At 35.0% G+C, this 27,799-nt stretch overlaps 1 protein-coding gene across 1 annotated transcript; it reads left to right on the top strand.

Annotated features, from left to right (window-relative positions):
• The first annotated feature begins 928 nt into the window (after window positions 1-928).
• LOC108681617 lies at window positions 929-27,115 on the top strand. The gene is made up of 9 exons (XM_018170667.2): window positions 929-1,057; window positions 17,288-17,391; window positions 19,715-19,805; window positions 20,152-20,276; window positions 20,659-20,830; window positions 21,049-21,149; window positions 21,316-21,451; window positions 21,686-21,806; window positions 21,978-27,115. Exons 1-9 carry the CDS (start codon window positions 953-955, stop codon window positions 25,364-25,366), a joined length of 4,344 nt encoding a protein of 1,447 aa, XP_018026156.1. The 5' UTR covers window positions 929-952; the 3' UTR covers window positions 25,367-27,115.
• Window positions 27,116-27,799: the final 684 nt, after the last annotated feature.

Raw genomic sequence — 27,799 nt, 5'->3', positions numbered from 1 at the left:
AGGCATAACTGCATCATAGGTAAGTACAGCTTACAAAATTCGAGAAAATGGGGTCCAAGTAGGAGAAAAAACATTCGTAGATGTTAACCAGTAAAAATTACCCAAACAATTTATAGCGATCTGCATATAAAATTCTGCAGGTTCAGCGGCAGAAACTGTTTTCTTCATGCCTCTCTCATGTAACATTGAGCCTCTCGCGTAGGTCGCATTATGATCGAGGGCAGAATTGTTAATCTTTCACGCTCGAAATGTTAGCCAAAATCCCCTATGTATGGCGTTAGTAGAGCGTAGCTGGGAGATGATGATACGCATCAATATTTCAACTCTTGGAATATCTAGTCTAACTGGTCATGCAAAGTTATGCGAAACTTTCTCAACCGACACCACTTTCTCGTGCATGGTCATAAGAATTTTCTAACGCAACTCTATGATTACTTACTTCAGTCATCATAGTCCAGTAATTATTGACAAGAGTTGATGTAATGAACGGAATCCTGAATCGTTTATTTCAAGTGTATGTTAATTGATATACATAGAATTTCTGAAATACAATCAGATTCGCACTGATTTTATATCAGAAGGTAGATTTCAGCTTGTTATTGTGTGTGTAATTATTGTGTATAAAAATCTACCTATCTTTATCTAAGTTAAATTAAATAAATTTTATGTTGGAATGAGTTATATTATCTGCTTTGAATCAAATTAAGCATTGTTAATGTGGGACTGAAGTGTATGGAGAAAACACTCATCATGAATCGATTTGCATTCATAATATTCTACATATAAGAAGATCATTTAATGATTATTTTTCATCGGATCGTTTACTGACAATTTTCATCTTTATGATTTCATACCTGCTGAAATTGATCAATTTCCGCAAAAAGTTCTAATGTTGCGGTAAATGCCGTATTTTTGACGTGACCACGAATGAGAAAGGACGATTATTGTAAACATGATGGACGAGGGGGGCGATGGCGTTGTCGAATCTTCTAAAAGAAGAGCTGCTACTAATGCAACTCTTAATCTTAGTAAGAAAAGCTCCTCCAAGATGAAGCAGGTACGACTGAATTTTTATCATGAGAGATTTTTTATCTCTCATAAAACTTTTGTTAATAATTTCAGCCATAACTCCAGATGTATGACCTGCAGTCCTGCAGGCTGCAGACCTGGCATACTAGTGGAAAAGCAGAGGTTTTGTTCAAATTTCCTGTTTTATTAAATTGAGTCCTATGAGTACCTAATGAGTAAGCTGGTAAAGTATCATGGATTATTATTATTATGGATACCAGCATTTGCTTATAGATATTGAGAATAAAACTGAACTAGGACCAAGCGTCCAAGCCTATCAAAGGATCGAAAATGATCTGGATTCTAAGAAAAAATCCTTGTTGGCCAAAGGCCCAAATGGCCATTAGGCTATTTCAGACTGCTAATTCTGTATTCTGTACCCCACTGTGCTGAGAGTGGATGAATATTGCAAGATCTTTGGCGATGCTTCAGTAGCAAAATTTACGCCTTCAGAAGCATACCTAGTAGCAAAGCAGAGAGTTTTTTAGACTCTCCCTCAAATTCATTTTTGAGTTCTATAAGTAGACCAATAAAGTATCATGGATAGAAGCATCATCATACATAAGAAATTGGTTTAAATCTTGAATAAATGAGGATATTAAAAATGAACTGATTCTAAAAAATCTCTGGTTTGCCACTATGAATTTTAATAAATCAGAAGATCTTGGCCAGTTGGCCCCATACCCAGGATGGTGCCGTTTTCCACGGATTAATCCGGCGTAAATGAGGCTCCAAGCCCTTCTACTGGCGTACAACGCGGCATACAAAGAGATAAAATAATGTTATTGGCGCACACGCCCGGCGTACGTCCGCATCTGGCTTGTCTCGACCGACTCAACGTACGTCTGCATCTGTGTGATCTGGCTTGTCCCGACGTACCGTACGTCTGCATCTGGCTTGTCTTGGCGTACGTTCGCATCTGGGTGATCTGGCTTGTCCCAATGTACGTCATCATCTGGTTTTGAGCATTTTAGTGCATACTAATGCATTTTAAGGCGATTTAGGGCCTTCTAATGCGATCTAGTGCGTTCTATTACTTACCTAACTGGAAAATGGGAAGAATTGAGAAGCCACCCATAGAATAAACAAAATTGCCTGTCAATATTATCTGGCCAATTTCATTATTCCTATGGCCTTTTGCAAATTTCTCCTGTTAAAATATATATAAAAACATTTATAAAAGCCAAATTTTTCTGGTTTTACAAAACTTAAAATAATGAAATAAAACAATTAAAAAAACACTTTTTCTTAACGGACAAAAAGGAAAACATTTAAGGTAAACGCACCATATTCTGACATTGTGGGTAATTCCGACACTTCTCAACTTTTTCATTTATATTAAGCTTTGTCTTGGTTCCATGCATGCATTGATGGTTGAAATTGTGACGTCATACTATTGCGCACCAGATTCCTGCAAAACACTAGGTCTGGCAGAAAAATGTTAAGATCCTCAGAGCAAAAGTCCAAGTCAACTAGTAAGAACATCGTCACATGTGTCTAAGTTGATAGTTGACCTTGCTCTACTAAATAGTGATTAACTGTTTGTGTAGAAAGAATATTATGCTTTGAGACTCTTAAATAAGTCTGTGAATTTATTAGGAATCCTTTAAGTATACTTGTATTTCCTGATTTTAAGTGGTAAATAAATTAATAGATGATTAGGTTAAGAGACGGTTTTAGACACATAAAAACGAATTCCGACATAGCTTGAAATTGGACACACACAGCTTGTTCCAACTTCTGAGCTGTGTTCAAAAATTACAATTTCCTTAATTAAAAGCTTAATAGCTCTTAATTAAGAGCTTTATTAAAAAATTAAAATTTTTTAATTAAGCTTATTGCTGTGTCCAAAAATTAAAATTTTCCTAATTAAAAGCTTAATAGCTCTTAATTAAAAGCTTAATTAAAAAATTTAAATTTTTTAATTACTCTTGTTCCAAGCTGTGTCATATTCAGATACAGCTCACACAGGGTGTTGGAATTCCAACACAGGGCGCCGGAATTACAAATTAATCAAGTTTAATATCACTCGTTTGCTTGAATCGCAAATTCACTAAAAACTTAATAGCAAAGAAAACTCAGGAATTATCTGTTTTAGAATCTTTTTTCATATTTGCTAACAAGTTGTACCGACAGATTGACGGTTTGGGCATGGGTCTTCCGCTCGGCCCAACCTTTGCGAATATTTTTATGTGTTTCCTAAAGTTCATTTCTTTGAGTCTTGGAAAAAAAGTTCCTCGATCATGTTCCTGTAACGAGCACCATTAACGGTAACTGTGCGTTCGTTTTCTTAAAAAAATAAGGACCAATTATTCCCATTACCGACGTCGCACATCAGACAGTAATTCGCTCACAGTCAAGTGGCTTCTGGTGAAACTCGCGTGGATTTACACCACACCAATAACGCATGTTTAGCCTGTTGACGCAGCTGGAAATGTGGAAGTGAGCCTCGCCACTGAAAAAACGACCGCGTCTTCAGGCAGGTTGTCAACCAGCATTTTACATGCATTTTGAGGGGCAACAAAATCGCGTTCAGTTAATTCTTGCACTACAGAAAATTTATTTGAGAAACTTTGAGAAACAAACTTGGGAACTTTCCCCTTCAGATGCACCCCCTCTCGCCCCTCTACCCGACCAACTAACCGCACAGGAATTTTTTCAAATAAGTAAGTTTTTGTGGCGCAGCCTGTAGTAAGAACATCGTCACACGTGTCAAAGTTGATAGTTGACCTTGCTCTACCAAATAGTGATTAACTGTTTGTGTAGAAAGAATATTATGCTTTGAGACTCTTAAATAAGTCTGTGAATTTATTAGGAATCCTTTAAGTATACTTGTATTTCCTGATTTTAAGTGGTAAATAAATTAATTGATGATTAAGTTAAGAGACGGTTTTAGACACATAAAAACGAATTCCGACATAGCTTGAAATTGGACACACACAGCTTGTTCCAACTTCTGAGCTGTGTTCAAAAATTACAATTTCCTTAATTAAAAGCTTAATAGCTCTTAATTAAGAGCTTAATTAAAAAATTAGAATTTTTTAATTAAGCTTGTTCTGAGCTGTGTCGGATTCCGATACAGCTCACACAGGGTGTTGGAATTCCAACACAGGGCGCGGAATTATGAATTAGTAAGAGTTTGAAGCACTGTCGGAATTTGTATCACAATATGCCAAATTTAGTCACGCACAGCATCAGAATTCAGGGATTTGGTAGATTTGAATTCTAAAGGTTTTTAAATAAATATGGCAACAGTTTGTGACGTTTCATTGTTGCTGGTGCATAGTGTGGTGTTTTGAGAGTGACTTAGAGCAATCAGAACTTGAGTTGCGCATACGGTGATTTTTTTTATAGCCGTTCATTTCTTGATACATCCTTAATATGTCGGAATATGGTGTGTTTAGCCTACTCTTACATAACGTTTAGTTTATGCAAAATGCTATGTAATGTTATGTAAGAGTAAATGTTTTTCTTTTTTGTCCTACTTTTCACTTTAGCAATTTTAGCAATTTTTAGTTTAGTAATTTTAGCAATTCAAATCATTTTCCAGGGTTGGCAAGTCTAGATGTACAAGAAAAAACTTGATTCAGAACTGAATTTTTAGTTTTTTTTTCTAAAAATTTTTTTCTAATTATTATTTCTGATGATCAAATCCTGAATTGTTAGGCAGTATAAGCATGCATGCCAAATTTCAAGGTTCTAGGATCTTCCAAAGTGCTCTAAATTAAGGTTTTAATTTTTGATGACAGACAGACACGAAACAAAGCTAAGAAAAATAAAACAAATAAAAAAAAACTTTTAAAAACCACGTTTTCTTAACAGACAAACAAGAAAAACATTTACTCTTACATAACATTTAAGTTATGTAAAATTTTATGTACAATGTTATGTAAGAGTAAATGTTTTTCTTGTTTGTCTGTTAAGAAAACATGGTTTTAAAAAGTTTAAGAAAACATGGTTTTAAAAAGTTTTTTTTTTATTTGTTTTATTTCACTAAAATAGTTTGTAAAAAACAGAAAAATGTGTTTTTTTAAATATTTTTTTATTTTTTTTTTTTCTACTTTAGCATTTACTTTTATTCTAGTTAGCAATTTTAGCAATTCAAATCAATTTCCAGGGTTGGCGGCAAGTGTGAATGTTTGAGAAAAAACTCAATTCCAGAACGTGAATTTTTTTTTTCTATTTAGAAAAATTGTTAAATTATTATTTCTGATAATCAAATCTTGAATTGTTAGGCAGCATTAGCATGCATGCCAAATTTCAAGTTTCTAGGATGTTCAGAAGAACTCTAAATTAAAATTTGAATTTTTAATGACAGACACACGAAACGAAGTCAAGAAAAACGTGGTAAAAACATGGTAAAAATAAGAAAAATGGCCCATTTTTTAACTGCCTTTTTTGTAAGTCATTGTGAAACAATTATTTTGGTACTGACTAAAACCCGGACCAGGACTGGTCCGCCAGACCTAGAGCAAGTGACTAAAACCCAGACCTGGACCGAGTGACTAAAACCCTGACCTGGACCCATGTATTCAGGTTGCAGAAAAGTTCATTTTTCAGTCAAACTAATTGATAGAGAACGTTCTGAAACGTCCAGGAAACATGAAACTTTTTATTGAATTTTGGAAATTTACTTGGAAGAACTAGGGGTAAACGCGGTATATTCTGACATTGTAGGTAATTCCGACACTTCTTAACTTTTTTCCCTCGTATTAAGCTTTTGTTCCGAGCTGTGTCCAAAAATTAAAATTTTCTTAATTAAAAGCTTAATAGCTCTTAATTAAAAAGCTTAATTAAAAATTGAAATTTTTTAATTAAGCTTGTTCCAAGCTGTGCCGTATTCAGATACAGCTCACACAGGGTGTCAGAATTCCAACACAGGGCGCCGGAATTACAAATTAATCAAGTTTGAAGCGCTGCCAGAATTGGTCTCACAATATGCCAAATTTAGTCACACACAGCATCAGAATTCCGGAATTTTGTAGGTTTGAATTCTAATGGCTTTTAAATATGGCAACAGTTTGTGACATTTCATCTTTGCTGGCGCATAGTGTCGTGTTTTGAGAGTGACATACAGCAATCAGAACTCAAGTTGTGCATACGGTGATATTTTTATAGCCATTCATTTCTTGCTACGTCCTTAATGTGTCGGAATATACCGCGCTTACCCTACATTTTAGGTCCGCTGACCCGACTAAAACCCGGACCTGGACCCATGTATTCGGGTCACAGAAAAGTTTATTTTTCAATCAAAGTAATTGATAGAGAATGTTCTGAAACATCCAGAAAACATAAAACTTTTTATCAAATTTTTCTAAATTTACTCAGAAAAATTTCATGTCAGGTCCGGCAGACCCCAGACCCATGTATTGGGACCAAAGAAAAGTTCATTTTTCAATCAAACTTATTGATAGAAAATGTTCTGAAATGTTCAGAAAACTTGAAATATTTTTATCTAATATTTGACTATGTACTCTTATGCATGCCTGCTGCCTTGTATGTGTGCCTACTGCCTCTCTTAACTGTGAATGTAACAAATCGGTACCTAATAATGTGCATCTGTTTTCAGATGGCAGATATGATCTCTATCAGTAGAATAAACTATCACAATATTAGCTGTTTTAATTGTCAGAGTAGATTTTGTACTAGAAGCACGGTAGATTGTGCACCAGGGCAAAGAGTTCTGCTCGCGATAGTTGCTGACTTGGCAAAAATTGAAGCCATGAGCTTATCATGCCAGAATGCTCAAAACTTGCGTTATATTCGAAATCAAATTAATACTGGTTAATTTTAAAATGAATAGATTTAATTTTTAAAGACATTTTGGAGCAATCTTGTTGAACTCATCTGGCTATTTGTTGGAATACAGCAATCCCTTGATTAGCACGGTTTAGAATGTTGGGGAACAAGCGGGGGCAAAAGCAGATTTAAAAATACATTCATCATGACAAAGTGCTATATTCATGAATTTTCAAAGTTGAAATTTGAACATATTGTCAAGTTTTAAATTTTAAACTGCCTACCGGTATATAATTTGCTAGTGCATGTCAAGGGACTCATTATCATCATACCTATCCCTAAGCATAAAATGCAATGATTTATTAAGTAATGTGATGTCCCTTTTTTTGTATTGAAAGTTACATCACTCCAGATTACTAAGTGCTTGATAGTTTTGATAAGGACAATGCATATAAAATCGTTTTTAATGAAGAGAAAGGTAAAACATTTGATAATGCTTGCAAATCTCGAGCTATAGAACACAACGTCATTGGCAAAAAGCTTACAGTTTACATTGAAAGAGGAGGCGGTATCATTAATAATAAGTTAAATAAATATTATTAAAATTATTATAAAAAGTATTATTGAAGTTATTATTCAAAATGTTATTAAAAATATTATATTAAAATTATCAAAGGTTATTATTAAAAAGGCTACTAAATATGTTATTGAAATTATTATTAGAATTCTTATTGAATTTATTATTAAAATTAATATTTAAATACATGTTAAAATTATTATTCTATATAGCATTGAAATTATTAGTGAACATTTTATTGAAATTATTATTAAAATTACTATCATAATTAGTGTTAAAGTTATTATTGAAATTATTTCAATAATATTATTAATAATATTGTTAATAACAATATGTCTAATAAAAATTCAATGATAATTTAAATATTAATTTCAATGAACAATTACAATTATAATTATATTAAAAATTATATTCATACTTTCAATATTTCCAATAATAATTTTGATAATAATTTCTATAATAATGTCAATAAGGATTTTAATAGCAAGTACCTATATCAAATTTTGCATCATTTTACTTAATGAAATTTCATGTCTGATCTTGGGAACTCCAGACAAAGTGATTAAAACTAGACCCTGAATAGTGAAAAATAGGTATCGCTTCACTTATCGCTATATAGGTATTGCTAAAAATCACTTACAGAATAAATGATTTTTTGTAATTAGAATACGTTCTAAGTAATAATCTCTTGGCAAACATGTCAACTTTTAGGTAAACGTTTGTAACGCTTTTTCTGTAGGGTAGAAATTGCCTGAGCTCAGATATTATTTGGGAACAATACTCAGCTTTTAATGCATCAATTTCAAGACAAATTCCACTATTTTCAATGCAACTGATCTAACAGTATTAGCTTCGTAGGAATGAACATGTCAATGTTAGAAATTGTTGTTTTGACTCGAATAAGACTGATGGCAGCAGCAAACGTTGCTGGTCAGAAAATGAAAATAATGCCAGTCAGAATAATGAAATGCCAGTCAGAAAATGCATTATAATATGATACTTCTATGTCAATATATGTAACTCTACATAAGATTTCAATTTGTCTTATATTTATTTATATTTAAAATTTCTCAATTGTCTTTGTCTTGTTTACTGCTGTCATGGCAAATATGAACGACGAATAATTAGCGATGTAAAACGTTCTATTAATATTGAACGTATTCTCCCTATTATTAAACATTCTCTGGAATATTACCACCTCATGCTTGCTGTGATCCCCGCACTCAACCACAAGATTGATTTATGACACTGGCTTGAGAGCTGCAAACTGGCGTGTGCTTCTTCATGTGGTTGCCATAACATCCTCTCTATAAGAGCAATTTTTGCTTCATGGGGGCAAACACTTTGAGTGCAACTTGCTGACGCGCCTTTAGCAAAACTTTATTTTAAAAAATTCAAACCATTTTACTGCATACTATATTATTTTGTTTCATAATAATATTTTGTTGCATATTTTTGTAAGATACTTCACAAATGAATTGATTTCAAAAAGATCAAATGTGCCCTAATGAACAACATTCTTTGTTCATGTTGTTGCCGGGTCTGAAATGTCTTGTACCGCAGGTGAGATACACCTGTTATCTGCTTCTTTAACTAGATAGCAACAACCCTATTCTGAATGAAGGAGAATGAAAGACTGGTTCTAATAAATAATGGATTAAAATATGGGACAGTAAATGAACATGTAACATGATAAATTGTAAATGTAATGATTGAATTAATGTGGAAAGTGTAATGAAAATGTGCTAGTTAATTGGATGTAAGGAGCATAGACAGGTGGAGATGAGTAGATTTAACTGCAAACAAAAAGAACAGAATAAAAATGCCAATAATGAATGACTGATAACCTGATGGAATGTAGAATGTAAACAAAGCAAGAACCATTAACTCCTTAAAACTAGTAGCAGCTCATCTCCATATTGTGAATTTATCTTCAAAACTAATAAGTACTCAACGAGGATTGAATTGAAAGGAATCACAAGAGAACATATAAATAAAAGAACACTGCAAGATGAGTTGTGAACATAACTTGCTGGAATTAATTATAACCATGATGCAATATAATAAATTAACTTCTTCAAACTAAATCATATCAGTCAGAGATGAACACAACCAAAGTAAAATACAATGGAACACAAGAAGTTAATATCAATGAAACTAGCAAAATAGCAAGGACAAAACGTAACCTAAATTATCAATGAATAAATGATATAAAATTCTATGCCACTCACCAGTGCAACTGAGTGCCCAGGCTGAGATACTGAGTAGGAATCCAAATACTTAAGAGTGATAATTCAAGTTTGAAAATTATACTTTGGTCATCTACCTACACTGAAAAAGATAAAAATATTGAATTTAATTTAAATTGAGTTGGATTGAGAACTGAAGAAATATGATAATTAGTAAAGAAAGACATGGAGGTTGGGCTACACAGTAGCCTAATTTTACCTCCGGTAACAACATTATATCTGATTTTTAAATATTAGGTTTTACTTTTAGCTCATATACTGTCAGTGTAAATGATTGAACTGGTTTGAAATGCAGTTCTAATGATTCAATGCTTATTTAAATGATCAAGGTTCATTATAATTATATTTATCAAGGGCCAATGTTTAATAGGAATAAAAGTCTATGTGATATTTGATATCTATATTCTATGCATGAATGATCTTGTCTAAGAATGATTGTAGCAATTATGTAATCAACTGTGATTAAGTCAATTTGAAACTATTTTGAAGTAATTTTGTATATGACATTTGTTAATTTGAACGTTCAAATTTGACATTCAATTTAATTATCGCTCAGATAAATTTTTTTTTGCTGTCAAGTCCAAATTTCACAATTACTGGTATAGTACTTTCCAATTCTTTTGCTTAAACTCTTATAAAGTCCTTAGAATTTGTAGATACATATATAGTTAAAACAGTCATCGCTTCTTGTTTTATTTTCCCATATTTAATTGTTTAAATGAATGAATCTCCATTTATACACTGTACGGTAATCTGTTTTTGAAAATGATTGTGACAATTTTCTCATTATAGCTAGACCCAGGAGGCTACCCAAATATTATTGACCTTGGAATCAGTTTATTTTGAAACGAATGAAGCTAAATAAATATATGCTTGCCAATAATAATTTGTTCGAAGGATCTGAGGTAGGGGTGCAAGTTGGGTACAAGAGGACAAATATAAATTTAATGAGAAATCAAAAGATTGATTTCCTTTTATAATACGAAATGATAGATAGAACTAAGCTTCATGTACTGAAAGCAGAGCATTGCTAACAAACAATATTTAAGGTAGTGCAATTTCTATCCTAAAGTGAACACATTTCAAAATTTCACCTAAAGTTGGACATGTTTTCTAAAAGTTCGTAAAGTTCAGGAAATGAGAGGAAACAAATTAGGCCAATAATCAGTCAAAGCAGCAGAACTTACCTTAATTGACTTTGTCGATAGATTTAAACAAAAAAATACTTATTCTGATTAATTACCCATTCCTCACTAGTCAGGTTGAGTTGTAGCCACTTGGTCACATGGGTCCGGGTTCATGGCACTTGGTCATTTGCTTGGTCATTTATGAGCCATGAACTTGTTTACATTGTTATTGTGTGAGTCTCAGTGCACCGCGAGTTGCAATTTATCCCCTCATATAACAAGAGGGGCCACAACAACAAGAGTAAATGAATACTGTGGAAGCACAAATGCTTGTCTAAATTTAAGGTTTGAAAGCTTTGAGGTTTTAAATTTTATTAGGAACAATATCAAATGAACAAGTTCTTCACATATTTACAAAATTACTGAAAATTAAGATTTGTGGTAGGCAAAATAAAATCCAAAAAACACTAATAAAGGGAAGAGCACAGGCCGGGTTAATGTGAACTTGACATTGCTGTGCCAGCTGTGAAGAATAAATGAAATTAATAAAATAGCAAAGAATGTATAATTTGAGAAGCTGTGATTGAAAGGTTTAATTTGTAATCAAGCATTGCAGGGTAAAGTAATGGCAAGGGACTTGTCAATTAACCTTAACAAAGCAAGCAAGGAATATAGTCATAATTAAATGGAATCAAAACAAGTTAAGTAAAACCAAAAAAAAAACAAAAGGCAAGGTGAACACAGTTGAGAATGCAATGACAGACTATTAAGTACCAGTATAGTGACTATTTGTTTAAAATAGGAATCATGAGAAAATGCAGTAGTTAATGTAGTGAATCAAAGAATCATAATAAATCAAGAACCAATGCCTTATTTACAAAAACACAAGTTAATTAAAATGCGGACAAAACATATATACACAAGGGTGAACATTCACTAACCAGCATGGCTAAGCACGAGTGGTCAGGACTGTCAGACCGCTCTGTTAGGGTACGTACACAGTGAAAGCAGGCTTGCCCGCGCGGGCAACCTACTCCAACCTGCCACAAGAATGAACATAGGATAATAATGTAAGTGTTCACAGTGAAAACCTGGACGAATAGGCTTCTGCCGACAACCTGCTTATACCTATTTACTGGAATGTACTGCACATTCTTATCTGCTCAAACTGCTTGGCATATGGTCATTTTTTAATTAGTTGTACCTTTAAACCCTCCATTTTCTTTGTTTCTTTGCTGATTATCAATTGACTGAATAAATAGTTTTGAAAATTTAAATTTTTTAACTATCAAACAAAATTTTAAAAATTATTATTTTTATTTATTTTTTAATAAAATTAGAAATTCATTGTACATGTGTAACATCAGAGAAACTGGATTTTTTAGAAGTGTTGTCTATGAAAATTAATTTTTAAACATATATTATTCATAAACAAGTTGGAGTCTATGATTAGGTCACAGCTGGTTTCCTGCTTCCTCTGTGAACACCCTCTCGCGCTTGTTTCAGGCGCCAGCCTCAGCAGGTAACCAGCTCGCTGGCATCCTGCTTTCACTGTGTACGTACCCTAACACAGCTGAGTGTCATTCATTGGGCTCAGCTTTATAGTCAATGAATATCTGTAACAGAGACTGAAACAAGAGGACAAAGACATTGAGGTGAGGTAAAGGCAAGGCCAGAGGCAAATAACATGGATAAATAAGCACAGATAGGCTGTGCTACATAAGCCACAAAAGCCTCCCGGCAACAACGTCTTTATGAATACAAAGTACTGTGCTCATGCTACCAAATCTCCAATTTTACCCAGAAACAGCAACAGTAATATTTGTCTTTGTTTTACTTTAAATGGCTACTGAACAAAAGATAACACAGTCTGACTGCTCTGATGTGACTGCAATATGCAATCTTCAACAAAACATTTTGGGTTGACTCATTACCATTACATTCTGTAGGATATTTTAATGCAAGTGTTGAAGACAACTTGAAGTACTGCGGATTGCAGAAGTTGAAAATTTTATTAAATGACGTGTTTACCACAAGTGTGAACCACGATTTTCTTAATTAAACAAAAATGCATGATGTTAGAGCCGCAAGATTTCATACCTACCTACTGAAATTATATGATATTAGAGCCGCAATATTTCAGGAAAAAGTATGACTTTTCCCGATCAGTGTGGAGAGTAAGAGATATACTACCGTATCAAAGTTGCTTGCAGCACTTTCATATTAAAAATTACCTGGCAACGGATCTTGAAAATGGCTGGCGACGCTTTGGGCCAAAAATCCATGTCTTGGTAATGCTGCTTGCACCCTCTGTACCCTGTATTTTGTACATAATTTCATGGTAAATATTTATCATAATAATTTTATATAGAATATTATAATATTTCATATTAGCTTCTATAGCTATATAAACTCATTTTCCTCTTACTTAATGAAAACATACTAGGTATATTTAATCCAGTCTTTAAACTGTAAAGCATTGCACTATATAGGTCAAGGATGCCATTTTTTAAGCCATAAGAGGCCGAGGCAAACCTATAAAGACGGTGGAAGCCGATATCCATCAGTAACCAAACGGCAAGGTTGCCAAAATGGATGGTGAGGGGATGGTGGCTCCTGTCCCTTGGCAGGCACTAGTTAGTAAAATAACAAGGAAACATAATAGTTGAAGAGTCAGCTTTAAAATGCTAATTTTGTTTCATGACCATGTAAAATTTCAACCCTTCCACTGGGTCATCCACCTAATACAACTAAAACACCTCTCAAAGCTCTAAAAATATTGAGCAAGAAATGGGTAATAGCAACACAAACTATAAACAAGAGCCGTTGAATATCTTTCAACAGTTTTCATCAAGCATGCCATGCTTGTTGTTGAACTGCCACATATTGTGAACCTAAAAAGCAGATCTGGACACTCAAGCCTTTATACAATTTTTTCAAGGAAGTTTCAATATTCTTCCAAGAGTAATGAGTAATTTCAATGACATAATGATACATCAACAATTGATATGTACGGAAACACTATGCCTGACTATTTGCATCTGAAAGCTATGTGCTTAACCTGGTCTGGTCAATGCATTTATGATACCCTTGCACAATACCCGTCTACACACTCAAAAATCTGAAAGGTACATTGACATTGAAGCAAAATTTACAGAAGGTTGTAGACTTCTTCATTATTTGGATTGCATTCGGGTAATTGCAGTAACGACTACGACATTGAACTGCCGTTTCTCTTACCATCTGAGACAAGCTAACAACCAAACTAGGTCTCAAAGTATTACAAAGAAGCGACTTCATCTCAAGATCATCGATGAATTCAACAGGCTTCGTGACACTCTTAAAAACGTCAAAACCGAGAATATACGCGACAATGGTACTTGCAAAAAAGCGAGAGTTCTCCAAGGGCCAGATGTATTCTATAAATTTTGCATCCAAGAAGGTTGTAGACTTCTTCATTATTTGGATTATATTGGAGTCATTGGGGTAACAATTATGACATTGAACAGCCGTTTCTACTACCACCTGAGACAAGCTAACAACCAGACCAGGTCTCAAAGCATTACAGACAAGCAACTTCATCTCAAAATTGTCGATGAATTTAACAGGCTTCGTAAAAACATCATCAAACTCCGAACTAAACGCGAAAGTGGCCCTCGCAAAAACTCGGGAGTTGTCCGAGAGGCCGTTGTGGTCTATAAATTTTGCTTCAAAGAAGGTTGTAGACTTCTTCATCTTATGGACTACTTCGGACACTTTGGATCAACAACCAAGACACCGAGACGCTGTCTCATTAGCTACCTCCAACCCGGAGGGCAGGGGAACCACACGCGACAATCTCACAACCAGACCGTCACTCGCTTTGTGCTGAAGGAACCCACCAGCATTGTCATCAAGCAGTGGCCTGACATCAATCGACCGAAGATGGCTAGCCTCATCGTCTCTACGAATTGGACGCCTGCTACCTCTTTCTTAACTACCGGATTTGGCTGAACTTTGAAATGATTTTCAGAGTGATTTTTTGATTCAAAATTTTACTATAGTATCCTATTTACATATATTATGTACTTATTTCCACCAGAATTTCAATATTTAATGCTCTTTGTAACTTGAAAATGAATGTTTGTTACATTCGAAACGTCGTTATTAAACTAAAACTACTTCTCGATATATGCCTTTCGATCTACCAACGTCATCTGAAGAATTGTCCGACTTTTTGATAATTTAAATCAATTTATTCTCTGGTCGTTAATCGCACGCGTATATATATATATATATAGGTATACCTATCATTACCAGATGAATTTCTACTTTTATCAATTTGCTTTGAAATTAACTATTAAGACTCATTTCTAAGTTGTTTCATATTTTACTAAAAATTGATTAATAATCTTTAGGAATAAGTTGTTCAACTGGTATGCAAAATAATAACTAACAGTGACTAAAATTGTCACATATCTAATCTGCTTGTTGCCCATAAAGACACACCCTGGCAGTTACACCTCCTAAAAACTAAAAGCCATTGATAGCCTATTGTATGAGCTTACTGGCCTCTGAAACTAGTGGTGACCAGTTGTGGAAACATGAAACCAGTTGTGGAAACATGGTATCACTGAGCTGTCTTGGTGCCTTTACAGAATTTGAAACTAATACAGAAGTTGTATGCTCTTCATGATGCATGATAACATGCAATGGATCATGTATTAAACTTTCTTAAAGGAAGAATTTAAAGCTAATTTTTTGGTATAAATTGCTGAGGATGCCCAGTAATGTAACTGGAGAATGGGGTTAACAAACAAATGTTGTCAAACTCTGCCTTGCTGCCATTAATTATTTACCAATTCAATTTTTAATCCTTAAATAGCCTATGGCCTTTCTTGTTTTACCTCTTATTGTAATGGAATATATTGCTGTTACTGCAATATAATATCCTGTATTGTTGTGCTACATCTCATTATCTATCTTTCATTTTCACAACTATCCGAGTCATAATATACCTATGCTACACAGCAGGGTTGGTGATTTTTTTACATGAAAAAATAAAAATAAATACAAATCAATTATTTTTTGTATTTTTTCAGCTATTTTGTCTTTTTGATACATTATTTTTTATGTTGCAATTAGCTTACTAACAATAACAGTATATGGATGGCTAAAAGGGCAGTTATTGCCTTAATGAACAGTCAAGGTGGTGCTAAGCACTTTTGGAATTTTGGGTAAACAATTATTGATGAGTCTATTCATTAGCTTTGTAAAGTTGTTATGGAGCAAGGTAATGAGCTAATATTGGCAATTTAACTGACTTCAACATACAACAACACTTCAGGAATGCAGATCTAAACATTAAAGAGTCACATAATAGATAGCTGATAGCACAGTACAAAACACCATCAATAGATCAACTAGTTTCATGTCCTATAAATCTACCAGACTATGCCCTCTAAACGCACTGACTAGTACCTAGTGACTGAGTGAGTGAATGCACTGTTCTCATTTGATTCAGACCAATTAACTAGTACTAAACACAAACTGAATGACAACCAAACAAACCTCAAACGACTTGAAACAAGACTTATATTATGAGAAAAGCTCACTCTGTTTGAAATAAATATGTACACAATTCAAACATTTTATTTCCATTCACTGCATTTAATTATTTTATATATAGTTTTACAATTGTAATTGTTTTGTTTCTAGTTATAAATTCACATGTTTAAACATTTAAGTTAAATAGTTTAATTAGAATACTTGTATTAGAGTGGAAAATCTTTCTAAATGCCTAAAAGGTCAATACAATCTCAACCAACCCTTCTTATATAAGCTAGCTAAGACATGTAAATTGTATAATGTGATTAATATAAAATAAATAAGTCAAAAAGTTAAAGACTACTTATAGCCTTATAAGAATTAGCAAAGCTGCTACCTATTTACAATGTATTGCAACACTTGATGCCTCTGTACCAAAAACATACAATTCATTGGAACATGAACATGATATACAATAAAGGCAACAGGTTTACATTCCAATTTGTCACAGTACATTTATACTAAACCATGAATAACAATACCTCAAAATAAATTTAAAACTGCCACTCAATGTATTTAAGTATATACCTATAAAAAATAAAAAAAATTGAAACAATAAAAAAATCAGGATTTTTATACAAAATCATGTGAGTTAATTATGTGATTTAATCAGTTTGATTTTATCATTGCCAATCCTGCTACACAATTTCCAAATTTTACAACACAGTAAATTTTCTGCCACATAACTATGCCTGAACATTTTTTATTCTTTATCTCATTTATTTTTCTGAGATTTCTTGTCCCAGCTCATTGTCTTGGTTTATTTAAATAAATTATTTCAAGAGGCAAGTGTCATATGCTGAAATAAGTTTTGTTAGAAGCATTGCTACCTGCCACTTTGTAAGAAGCATGAATTGTTGATAAGTTTCTTTGTTGAGTTACTATAAAGTGTAAAAATTGCTGAAAATGTAATATTTATTTATTTATTTATTTAATTTCAGGTGACATGGCTACTGCGGAAAAGGCAAGATCTAAAAGAGCTAACCAATGTTGAGCTTAAATTTTTGGCTGACAATCCCAAATTAGTTGATCAATTCAACAAGAGGTGAGAATTTTTTTTACTTTCTAATATGCAATAATTGTAACCTATTAATGGTCATTAATTCTGATATACTATGCTTTTTCTATTTTATTTAGCATATTTTTATGCTTGCATTGTATTTGAAATTATGTCACATTTTCTTCATCACACTTCTTTGACTTGACTTTATTTCTTGTTCAGATTCATGTTTCATGATGCAAAATTTTTTGAGGAATTGTAATGAATTGTATTTAAATAATAAAGCAAATTTTGTAAAGGATTTTTATTATTTTTTCTTGTAGATCTTGTTTTACAGTATGATATTTTTTGCTATGTACATAAAGACATGCTAGTTTAAGTAAACTAATGTCTGACATCCGCATGCCGCCCATCATGATTCCAGCTGCTGGATTTAATTTACAGAAATTTTAACTTGTTATATCCCATGCTTTCTAGACATACATTGTCAATGCAATTTGTATATTATGTCACATTTTCTTCATCACACTTCTTTGACGTGACTTGAATTTCTTGTTCGAATTCACGTTTCATGATGCAAAATTTTTTGAGGAATTGTGATGAATTGTATTTAATTAATAAAGCAAATTTTTAAAGGATTATTATTATTATTTTTTTATCTTGTTTTACAGTATATTTTTGCTATGTACATTAAAACATGCTAGTTTAAGTAAAATTGCTATGCTTTATGAAAGAGGTATTGAAACACAGTTGATGTTATGTTACATCTTACTTAAGACATTTCAACTGTAGTTCCATTGTTCAGCTAGAGTACAAATATAAAGAGAAGCTGTGTAGATGAGTGCTGTATTTATGCTGCGCTCAGACATACAAACCTAGTCCTACCCTAATAATAATCATTATTATTGCCAGTGCCATCTACTCTTGATAGCTAAAGCACTACTTCTGTATGAATCAAATCACAGTGCATCACACAAATTACATTTCATACCATACATTCATAATTCACAGTATGATTGTGGGAACCTCCTGTTTAGTATGAGAGCAGAATGCTTGGTGTCAACAGGTCTGCATGCAAGGGGAATGAGAGGAGAAAAGATGATTTTTTTCTGTGTGAAGGAGACTTGGGAATATCTGGTGAAGGCATGTTAAGATGGGTAATGCTGGAGATGATTCTGAATGATGGGAGGTGAAAGTTAAGATGCGGATATTAGAGAACAGACAAAGTGTGACATTGAAGTGATGGTGGGTTTGTCAGAGATATTGCAATTGTGATGTTGGCACAAGAGGGTTTAGCTTCAAAAAAATAGTGAATATAAAATGCATTTAGACAACATGTGGAGGCTGAGATAAAGGAGTAGGACTGAAATAAAAATTAGTATGATTAGAGAAAGTGAAACAAATATCAATTATTTACTTTGTGTTTTCTGGAATTCTATTGATCTTTCAAATTTGATACCGGTAGTCTCTTTTTCTCTCAGGATTCTAGTACTAAGTTTTAGAATTCAAATCTGGTTTAATGACTTTTTTAGTCTCATATGAGGTGTGCTGACTAATTTTTATTCTATGAAATCAAGTTGCTTGGCTTACCAATGAAAATGTCTGACATCCGCATGCTGCCCATCATGATTCCAGCTGCTGGATTTAATTTACAGAAATTTTAACTTGTTATATCCCATGCTTTCTAGACATACATTGTCAATGCAATTTGTAAGCTTTTTTATTGGTATAACTTCAATTGAGATGTTTTCCGTGTTCAACCTAATACCATCTTTTATGAGATTTAAGCATTTAAGTTCATTAAGCAAGAATCCCAATTTTATTCATGCAATAAGGAATCCAAGCTTTTTAGAGCATTCACTTAATTCAACTTGTCAATGATATTTTTATATTGATTATTTTCTTTTTACTAAACACTGATATTATGCTACTTATACTAGTAATGACATTAATGTTCATTTTTTTTAGTGCCATTGGTTTATCATTATGTATGAAAACAAAGTCATTTCTTTGAAACCAAATTTTTTCTGATTGGTTCAGAAAATGTGAATTACACAATCACTCTTCTTGGTAAATTGATAATCAATTTAATGGAAATATTGATAAAAATGTTTAGTTGTTTTTGTGATTGATGCTATGCTTCTAATTTTTAATCATATAATATGCAATTGAGAATTGCAGCAACCATTTTTAGTCTCCAACTAAAACACACTTTTCAAAATTACCAATAAATTTTGCATAACCAGTCATGTTCTTTAATGATAAAATAACTTATAAACTGTGACATTCAATTTGATTGACAATATTGCGTATTTTGAAGTCATGTTTTATGATCACTTTTATCAACCATAAATTTTCTTCACTGCAGGAGAGAAAAGCGGGAAGAGTATCAATCCCGGCACATTGAGAAAGAAGATTCTCCTGAGACTCTCCGGCGAAAGTGCGCAGAGTTGGCTCAGGTAATTAATAACATGAATGCAAAACTCTTGTAAGTATGTATCCGTTCTTTCCTTTTTGTATGAAAAACCATATGAAATCTTTTTAGATGAAGTCAATATTTATATAGCCTTACATATAAGCAATGAACAGAGTGTAGTTCATCAGCTATTTAATGCTTTCCTTTGTTTATATTGATATTTCAGCAATGTTTTCTTCAATCCTCAGGCATATGGAGACAGCAATGAAAACTTATTAGGTTCTAGCATTATCATGCTATATCTTGTGCCCTGCATCAACATTTATTTTGTTTTGAATGGCATTGTTTCGTATTTTTATTAATGTTTTTTTGTTTGTGTCTCAAATAAGGCCATACACGATGCCGAGTTCCTGATCGTTTATACCGGTGCCGGCATCTCCACCGCGGCCAACATCCCCGACTACCGCGGACCCAACGGCATTTGGACGAGACTGCAAAAGGGAGAGGATATTGGGTGCGTTCATGCTCTCGGTAGCGTATATGCTGGTACAAACTACTTGTGTTTCATTCTAGGGTCTCTCTATTGACGACTTGTGTTATCTTTATTACCTGTACTTGTTTTAATCAGATTAATTCATATCCAAATATTTTCGTCATTATTTGCCATTTATCTTTTATATTTTTGTCATTAACTAGTTCAAACTGTCAATGTCAACTGTCAACTGCTCGTATTTTGAAAAATATAAATGGTTAAAATAAATTTTCTGGCTAGGAAATTTATCCCTTAAATCTACATTCAACATATTCCCCATCATGCATTCATTGGTTAATAACTAATATATAATGATGTGAGTTTTATTTTACCTTTATAAAAGCAAATAAACTGCATACTACAGGAGCCACGACCTGACAGAAGCAGAGCCAACATTGACTCACATGGCGCTGTCAGCTCTACAGAAGGCAGGGCGTCTCCAGCACATAGTGTCTCAGAACTGTGACGGCCTGCACCTCAGATCTGGCCTCTCTAAAACTTCTCTCTCTGAAGTGCATGGCAACATGTACATTGAGGTATTGTCTTGCTTTTAAATGTAGGTGGCAAAGAAAGATGGAATGTTGCGTCACATGTTAAGTGCTGTTGTAGGCTAAGCACCAGAATTACCTTCCATAAAAATTGATTTACTGGAATAAAGTTTGTAATAAAAATGCATGAAGTGTGCAGTCAACTAATTTGTCACGCGGTTCATCCCATAATAACATTAATTCTTGTTCATTTAACTTTGACACAGGTTTGCCGAGGTTGTGTGCCTGCTCGTGAGTACGTCCGAACTTTCGACGTCACAGAACGAACGTCCACCTATAAACACGCCACTGGACGCCATTGTTATAGGTACCTATTTACTTAATTACATTATGACAGCTTGTTTGCAGGGCGACCAGATGTTTTAATCAGTTATTGATGAACTTTTAATTTCATCTTTATGTTACCATATAATCTCACTGAGTTTGTTTACATTTGGGATGTATGTGTAGATTTTAATCATTTATCATGACAGATGTGGTGAACCTCTGGTCGACAGCATTGTTCACTTCGGGGAGCGCGGCAAACTACGCTGGCCACTCAACTGGCAAGGAGCTTGTCAAGCTGCCAACGCTGCTGACACTATATTATGTCTTGGCTCTTCCCTTAAGGTATTGAATGAAGAATCCTTATTTGCAGTCGTGACATACTTTCCTGTTATCTTGCCAAGGCGAGAGGATGAACGTATTAAATTTGTAACTACAGAATAACTCGAGCTTTCATTTGCACCAGCAACTAAAGGTATATAATTTTATAACAAGGTCAGTGGGGCAATTCAATTTACTGGTGTAAACGAATTATTTATAATGAGACCTGATTCATAACAACTGTTCAAACTATTGCAGGTATTGAAAAAGTACACGTGGCTCTGGCAAATGGATAGACCGGCGAGACGTCGACCACGTCTCTACATTGTAAACTTGCAGTGGACACCTAAGGATAAAGAAGCCACCATGAAAATAAACGGTAATTAAACGGTTTCTGGAGTTTACACGATTTGCGAGTTCTTTTACATTTTTATTAACAAAGCGTTCGTTGTGGTATTAACTCTAATCGATTAATCTCAATTTAATAAGTTGAACTACTCTGATCACATCCATTCATTATTTATATTTCAAGTGAAATATATCTTTGCAGGCAAGTGTGATACTGTTATGAAGCTGGTGATGGATTTTCTTGGGGTCGAAATCCCTCGATATGATCGTTCAGAAGATCTAATATTCGAGATGGCTACTCCTCTGCATCCCGAGGAGCTGCACACCACCACTCGTCCCAGCCTCATACCGCCTGACGACAACAAAGTGGCCGGCAAAAGCGAAAAATCGCATTCATGTGATGAGCAGTTTTCTGATGACAAAATGTTTTCCAGTGACATAGAAACCGATCCTGATTCATCGCAATCTGTTAATAGATCTCTAGGCGACTTTCTCACATCAACAGAACTGGACGACAAACTCAAGACCTGCGATGGAAATGCTAAGTTATCCTCACCGCCATTGCAATCTAATTCTGGTGTAAGTGACGCTCTCAATGATGGTTGCCACCTATCTGATGGCAATATGAATACTGCAATTGAAAATTTTGACTCTTTAAAATCGAAAATAAACTTAGGGTGTGATTCTAGTCAGCATTTTTGCCATAATCGTAAGCAATTTAGCGATAACGTCAACTTTAAGTGCTCAAAAAGTGATTCTCAATATGTTAATGATAATATAGCTAAGACTCGAGATTTCATTGACAGTGACTGTGTTGTTAACTCCCATTCTGTATCGTCTTTGAGTTTGTCTTCTTCCAATAAGTTAACAATCTCAGATATTGGTCGTTCCGTCACAACTGTTACTTCCACTACCTGTGAGCCAAAGTGTCCGGAGAAAAGCTCCGTCAGTTTGGTTTCGCCCGCAACACATTCAACAGCTGTTGGCGACGATAACGAATCAGCTCCTCCGATGCTTCCGAATGATTCTCTTAGTACATCTATTGCGTCAGACCGCAACAACTGTAAGCACTGTACCACAGGCTCTTGCATTCACTGTGAGGTACTGAGACTTTTCTCTGGCATGGCTGGCAATGAGATGCCTTTTGAAAAGTGCTGCAAGTGTGAAGTTGTCATGAAGAAGATGGTTTCTTGTGGAGCTGCTGCCAAACTCATGCGATGCGATAGATGTAATCTTTTCTTACGATTTTTTCTCAAAGGCACTTGCCGTTCGAATGAGGACATAAAATCGGAAGTCAATGCTGGCTGCACAGTTGGCCAGCTTTTTTGCAGCTGCTTCGAAAAAGGCGAATTGGTTCCTGGTGACATGAAAGTGGCTGTGAACCCTATATGTGACGATCGTATAAGTGCGACTGCAGCTGCAGCTGCTACTGTCACGTCCTTCATTGCCACTGTTTCAAAGTCAAATGATTCCGTGAGTCCCGTCGCAGCTGCTGTGAAGAAAGACTGTGCTCCAGATTCTCCCGGTAATGATAGTGTCATTTTACTTGAAGGAAATGATTTTACTATAAATAAAATCGAGGATTACAACCTCACTGAATCGATCAGCGAAATAGTTGTTGCCGGTTTTACTAAAATCAAGAAAGAGCTGAAAGAAGAAGACGATGCTGTTAAAAGTGAATTGACTGAATCGTTCAAAACGGAGGGCATCAAAGATGAGAAATCAGAATGGAAATGTGCCGATACCTGCGTTGAAATAAAGTCCTGCAAACTGGAAGACGACAAACGCGACGAACGTTTACTCTCCATAACTCAACCACCTTCCGATAATTTTATCAAGACCGCTTCTATCAGTAATATTTCTACTTCTAAGAAAGCTTCGTCTCCTGACGAGTCGTCCTCTGAAAACGAACGAGAAGTAATTATTTTGGACGATGAGGACGATTTCAAAGTAAACACTTCTCTGCCTACAAACAACTTTTACGGGACGGGCCTCTGCATCCGAAGTTCTATTGACAGTGGCCAAGACTCGACTTCCCAAGACGAATGTGACGAAGATCTGAGTGAAATAGAGTCGGTCGATATGGACGCGAATGGCGACGACGAAGAAATTCTTGAAACCGAGAAAGATGAAGCGGATGACAAACAATTTGACAAGGAATTCGTAACAATGAGCAGAACTCCCAATAAAGGTTCCTGTTTGATCAATAAGGTTTCGTATGACGAGGCGCAAGTATTGAAGCCTAACTCTGAAGACATGAGCCTCCAGTACGTCAGCAAGAAAAGAAGTGAAACTGATTCTGACGCGTTATCTTCCAGTAAACGACTCAAATTGGATGATATTATGGAGTTTACGTCTGGTGATAGTCTTGAAGGAGTAGCAGATGATCGTCAAGAGACAGTAGAAACTAGCATTGTTGGTAAGGAGAACGAACGGTGCTGGAAGAACAATAGATTATTGCGAATGACGAGTGAACCAAAACCCAAAGACGAGTCTCTGCTAGGGAAAAATTTGAAAAATGGTCTGTCAGGTACTAAGTATAAAAATGAAAAGAACTGTTCGTTTAAAGACACTCAAAGAAGAGACATCATAATTGAGAGCGATGTTCCCGAAAGAACCACGATTTCTAGTCCTATTCCTAACGGGATCAACCACAAAACGGCCAAATCTCTTTTGGATGCTGAAGCGAAGGAGCTCAAGTCCATTTGGTTCAATAGCTTCTGCGGAAGACGCGATGTTCAGGAAAGGGACGACAGTTTTTCTACCGTCAGCGAAAAAACTATTATTCCTTCACGACTGGCTTCCGTTTTGATGGGTAAAGTTCAAGATTTGGTTGAAAATAAGCAGCTATTGAAATCTAGGGAAACGAAACCTGAAGATGATGTTAAAAAATTATGGTTTTGGGGCTTTGATGGAGACATGATTCAACACGAAAATGGAAAGCAGCTCCTCACTGAAAAATTGGGCGCGGATGAACTTTCAAGCACTGTAGGTATTACAGCCGAATCTTTGGTAGAATCGTCGAGTGATTCAGAAGCGGCGGCGAACGGCTCACCTCCTCGACGCGTAACGCGGAGCAAAACTCGGTCAGCTCGTGGAGACACGAGTAGCTGCAAACAGTCCGGCGATGATTCTGATGAACCTGAATGCTGCCAGTTCTGTGAAGGAGGAATGAACCCTGATTTGTGTAGACGGTCTCGAAGTTCCCTCGACTCGAGACTGCCCCCTGACGACGTAATGATTCGCGCCCGAGCTGTCATCGCCAGAAGACGGAATACCAATTATAAGAAATATGAACCAATTTTTAATGTTAAAATTAAGACGGTTTCTCTAGGTAATGATAAGAAGTCGAAACGAAAACCCAAGGTTGTCTCTCGGTCAAACAACGAGAAGGTGCCAGCGTTAGAACTCTCCGATGATGAGGACTTGTGCGATAGATCTCCGAGTGAATCTAAAGAGACGGCCACTCATGATGCGATCTTGGAAGATGAACGTGAGAAGGTGCTCAAGAAGGTAAATCCTGGCTGGTATGGCAAAGGTTATCGTAAAATGATACGCAAGCGCGTGCCAAAAAGCTACCCATTAAAATGAAGAACGTTTGCTCTAGTTTTATTGCGTATCAATCTTAATGTCACTTTCTTTGCTGTGGTTGATTCGAACTAATTTAAGTTTTCTTTATCACGCCAAAGTACAAATTGTGTTTATTGTGTTAAGTTCTTGCATTTATTGTTTATGGTGGAGTGTCCGATAAATTGTCCGTTTCTCTCGGACCCTAGGTTCGATCGTCGCCTTAACTGTAGCCTTGTGTGATAGACGTCTCTCGTTAGTATCTGATATACGTGCCTCGTTTGTCTTCGATTACGCTATTCACGAAAGTATGGACGCTCGGGGCATTTTGGCGCTCCCAACCATATAACGATCTGCGGCAGATTATTCCTCTTACTCACCCTTCTTTATTTATATCAGTTACTTAGACTTGTAATTGACTATGGATTGGGGATTGAACCTTGACATTTTTCTTTTCATTTTTTGGTAAGTTTTGCTTGTTTATCTAATGCCCAAAGTCCTTTCCGGACGAAAAAGTATTAATTCCATGATATTGTACGAACTATCGTGTCCTAAACAATTACAGGATTGCGCCTCTCAGGCTTATTCAAGCAACTCACCTCATTAACACATGCTAGCGTAGGCCCATCTTCTTAGTTCGTTCATTCACTCAATCGTATAAGCGAGCTAAGGAACAACTCAACTGACCATTCCATCTCAGATTATTCTCATCAAGTCTAAATCTGTCTTATTACACTGCTATTATCATTGTGATTAATATAAATAAATGTTGGGGTTAACGATGAACGCCTGTACTGTTTTAATTCTAGTTAAATGTTGAACACATTATTGATCTCAGTAATCAATCGTGATTGGAAGTGTACCGGCGTTTTATCCTGTTCTCCTTTTGTGTGCGCTCGAATACCACTGTTTATTTATGTTTATTTTTCTTAGATTGAATGCAAGATAAAATGGCGTATTATGAGTCTCATTATATGCTAGAATAATTGGAAAAATTAAGTTTTAGTTCATCATTTGATAATGAGTGTAATTATCAGTTTCTCATTGTGAGAATTTGTTATTCTTTTGAGTCATAATTTTAAGTATTTATTTTTGCTTTCATTCGTGCATTCATCTTCCTTCGACGATGTGAATGCATAGCAGATCTTTCACTCCTGAGCTTATCCAGAGGTTGATCTAACTTCGACACCCAAATGAATTAGCTCATTTCAAGTCTTGCGGTTGATTTATTTTTCTCATCACTGCTCATGAAAAACGTTTGACAGCATCTATGTGTTTCGACAGTATCATGTTCTGGCATTATTCACTTTATAGTCTAGGTTTAGTTCATTTATTCGTAGGAGTTACATAGTGCATCATTCTGTTTAACGCATTAGGGAACCGTTTCATCGTGAGACTGAGCAAATCAGTTCTGTTTGATGCAGAAAGCTCCTGCAAGTCTCAAATAAGTCGTTCTCTTTAATTGCAATATGTCATCACTGCCGTGATGTAACATGCCATGATCTCTTTCCTAGCTACCGCCGCTGACAAACTTGACGGCCCAACTATCTATTTTATTTATTATTGGCCGCTGACGAACAACTGGCCAACTCGTGTTCACGGTGCTGATATTGATTTGGCCGGTTTTGCGAGCATTCGCCAAAACTTAGCATTTAAAACGTAAGTTATAAAATCCAATCCTGCTGCTATGCGTATGAAATTAATTTTTATATCACCATGAAAATATAGTGTGTATATTTTGTCTCGTATAGTCATACAATTTTACAACTACAACTTGTTGCGTTTTCTTTTTTATACTCGTGTTTGGGTGATGTCACAGAGACCGTCAGAGAGTGTTGATTGCATCACCACTCGCATGAACCAAATTTTTACCGAAACTAAACAAAACCAGCACTACTCGCCTCTGTGTTGAGATGCTCTCAAGTGCGAGGTGCACCAACAATACAGATTGTTTAGTTCTCTTCCCGTTGGTTAGCTTCACAAGCGAAATCTGCAAAGATTGTTTTTCGTCCCTGGAAGCAATGTGAGGTTGCATACATTTTTAACCCGGTCATACGCTTTTTATTTTAATTTTACACAAGATGCAACTTAAAACGATGGGAATTAAAACATTTTGTTAAATAGAATATTTTATACACTTCATAAAATTGTCTTTGATCGCAACTCGGTATTTCATGTCGAACAATTCCACAGAAGATGCACGCTCAGTAAAGAGCGAAGTTAGAGCGCGCAAGTTTCTCAACGAGCATGTAAATGAATACAACGAGATTCAATTTATCAATACAAATGGTCAGCGAAACCAAAACAATTCAACATAATTATAGACGCAACTGTTAAAACGTTTTCATTTATGCACTACATACGTTACAAATGCAACAAAAACTCAGATAATACTTAATGAACATCAGATATAATTACGTTGAAATATATAAATGTCGGTTTTCCATTTATCTGTTT

The sequence above is a fragment of the Hyalella azteca genome, unplaced genomic scaffold (genome assembly GCF_000764305.2).
Source record: "Hyalella azteca isolate HAZT.00-mixed unplaced genomic scaffold, Hazt_2.0.2 contig12864, whole genome shotgun sequence".
NCBI classification, from domain to species: Eukaryota; Metazoa; Arthropoda; class Malacostraca; order Amphipoda; family Hyalellidae; genus Hyalella; species Hyalella azteca.
The sequence above is the reverse complement of the archived record's forward strand: the minus strand, read 5'-3'. Positions and strand labels throughout refer to the sequence as shown.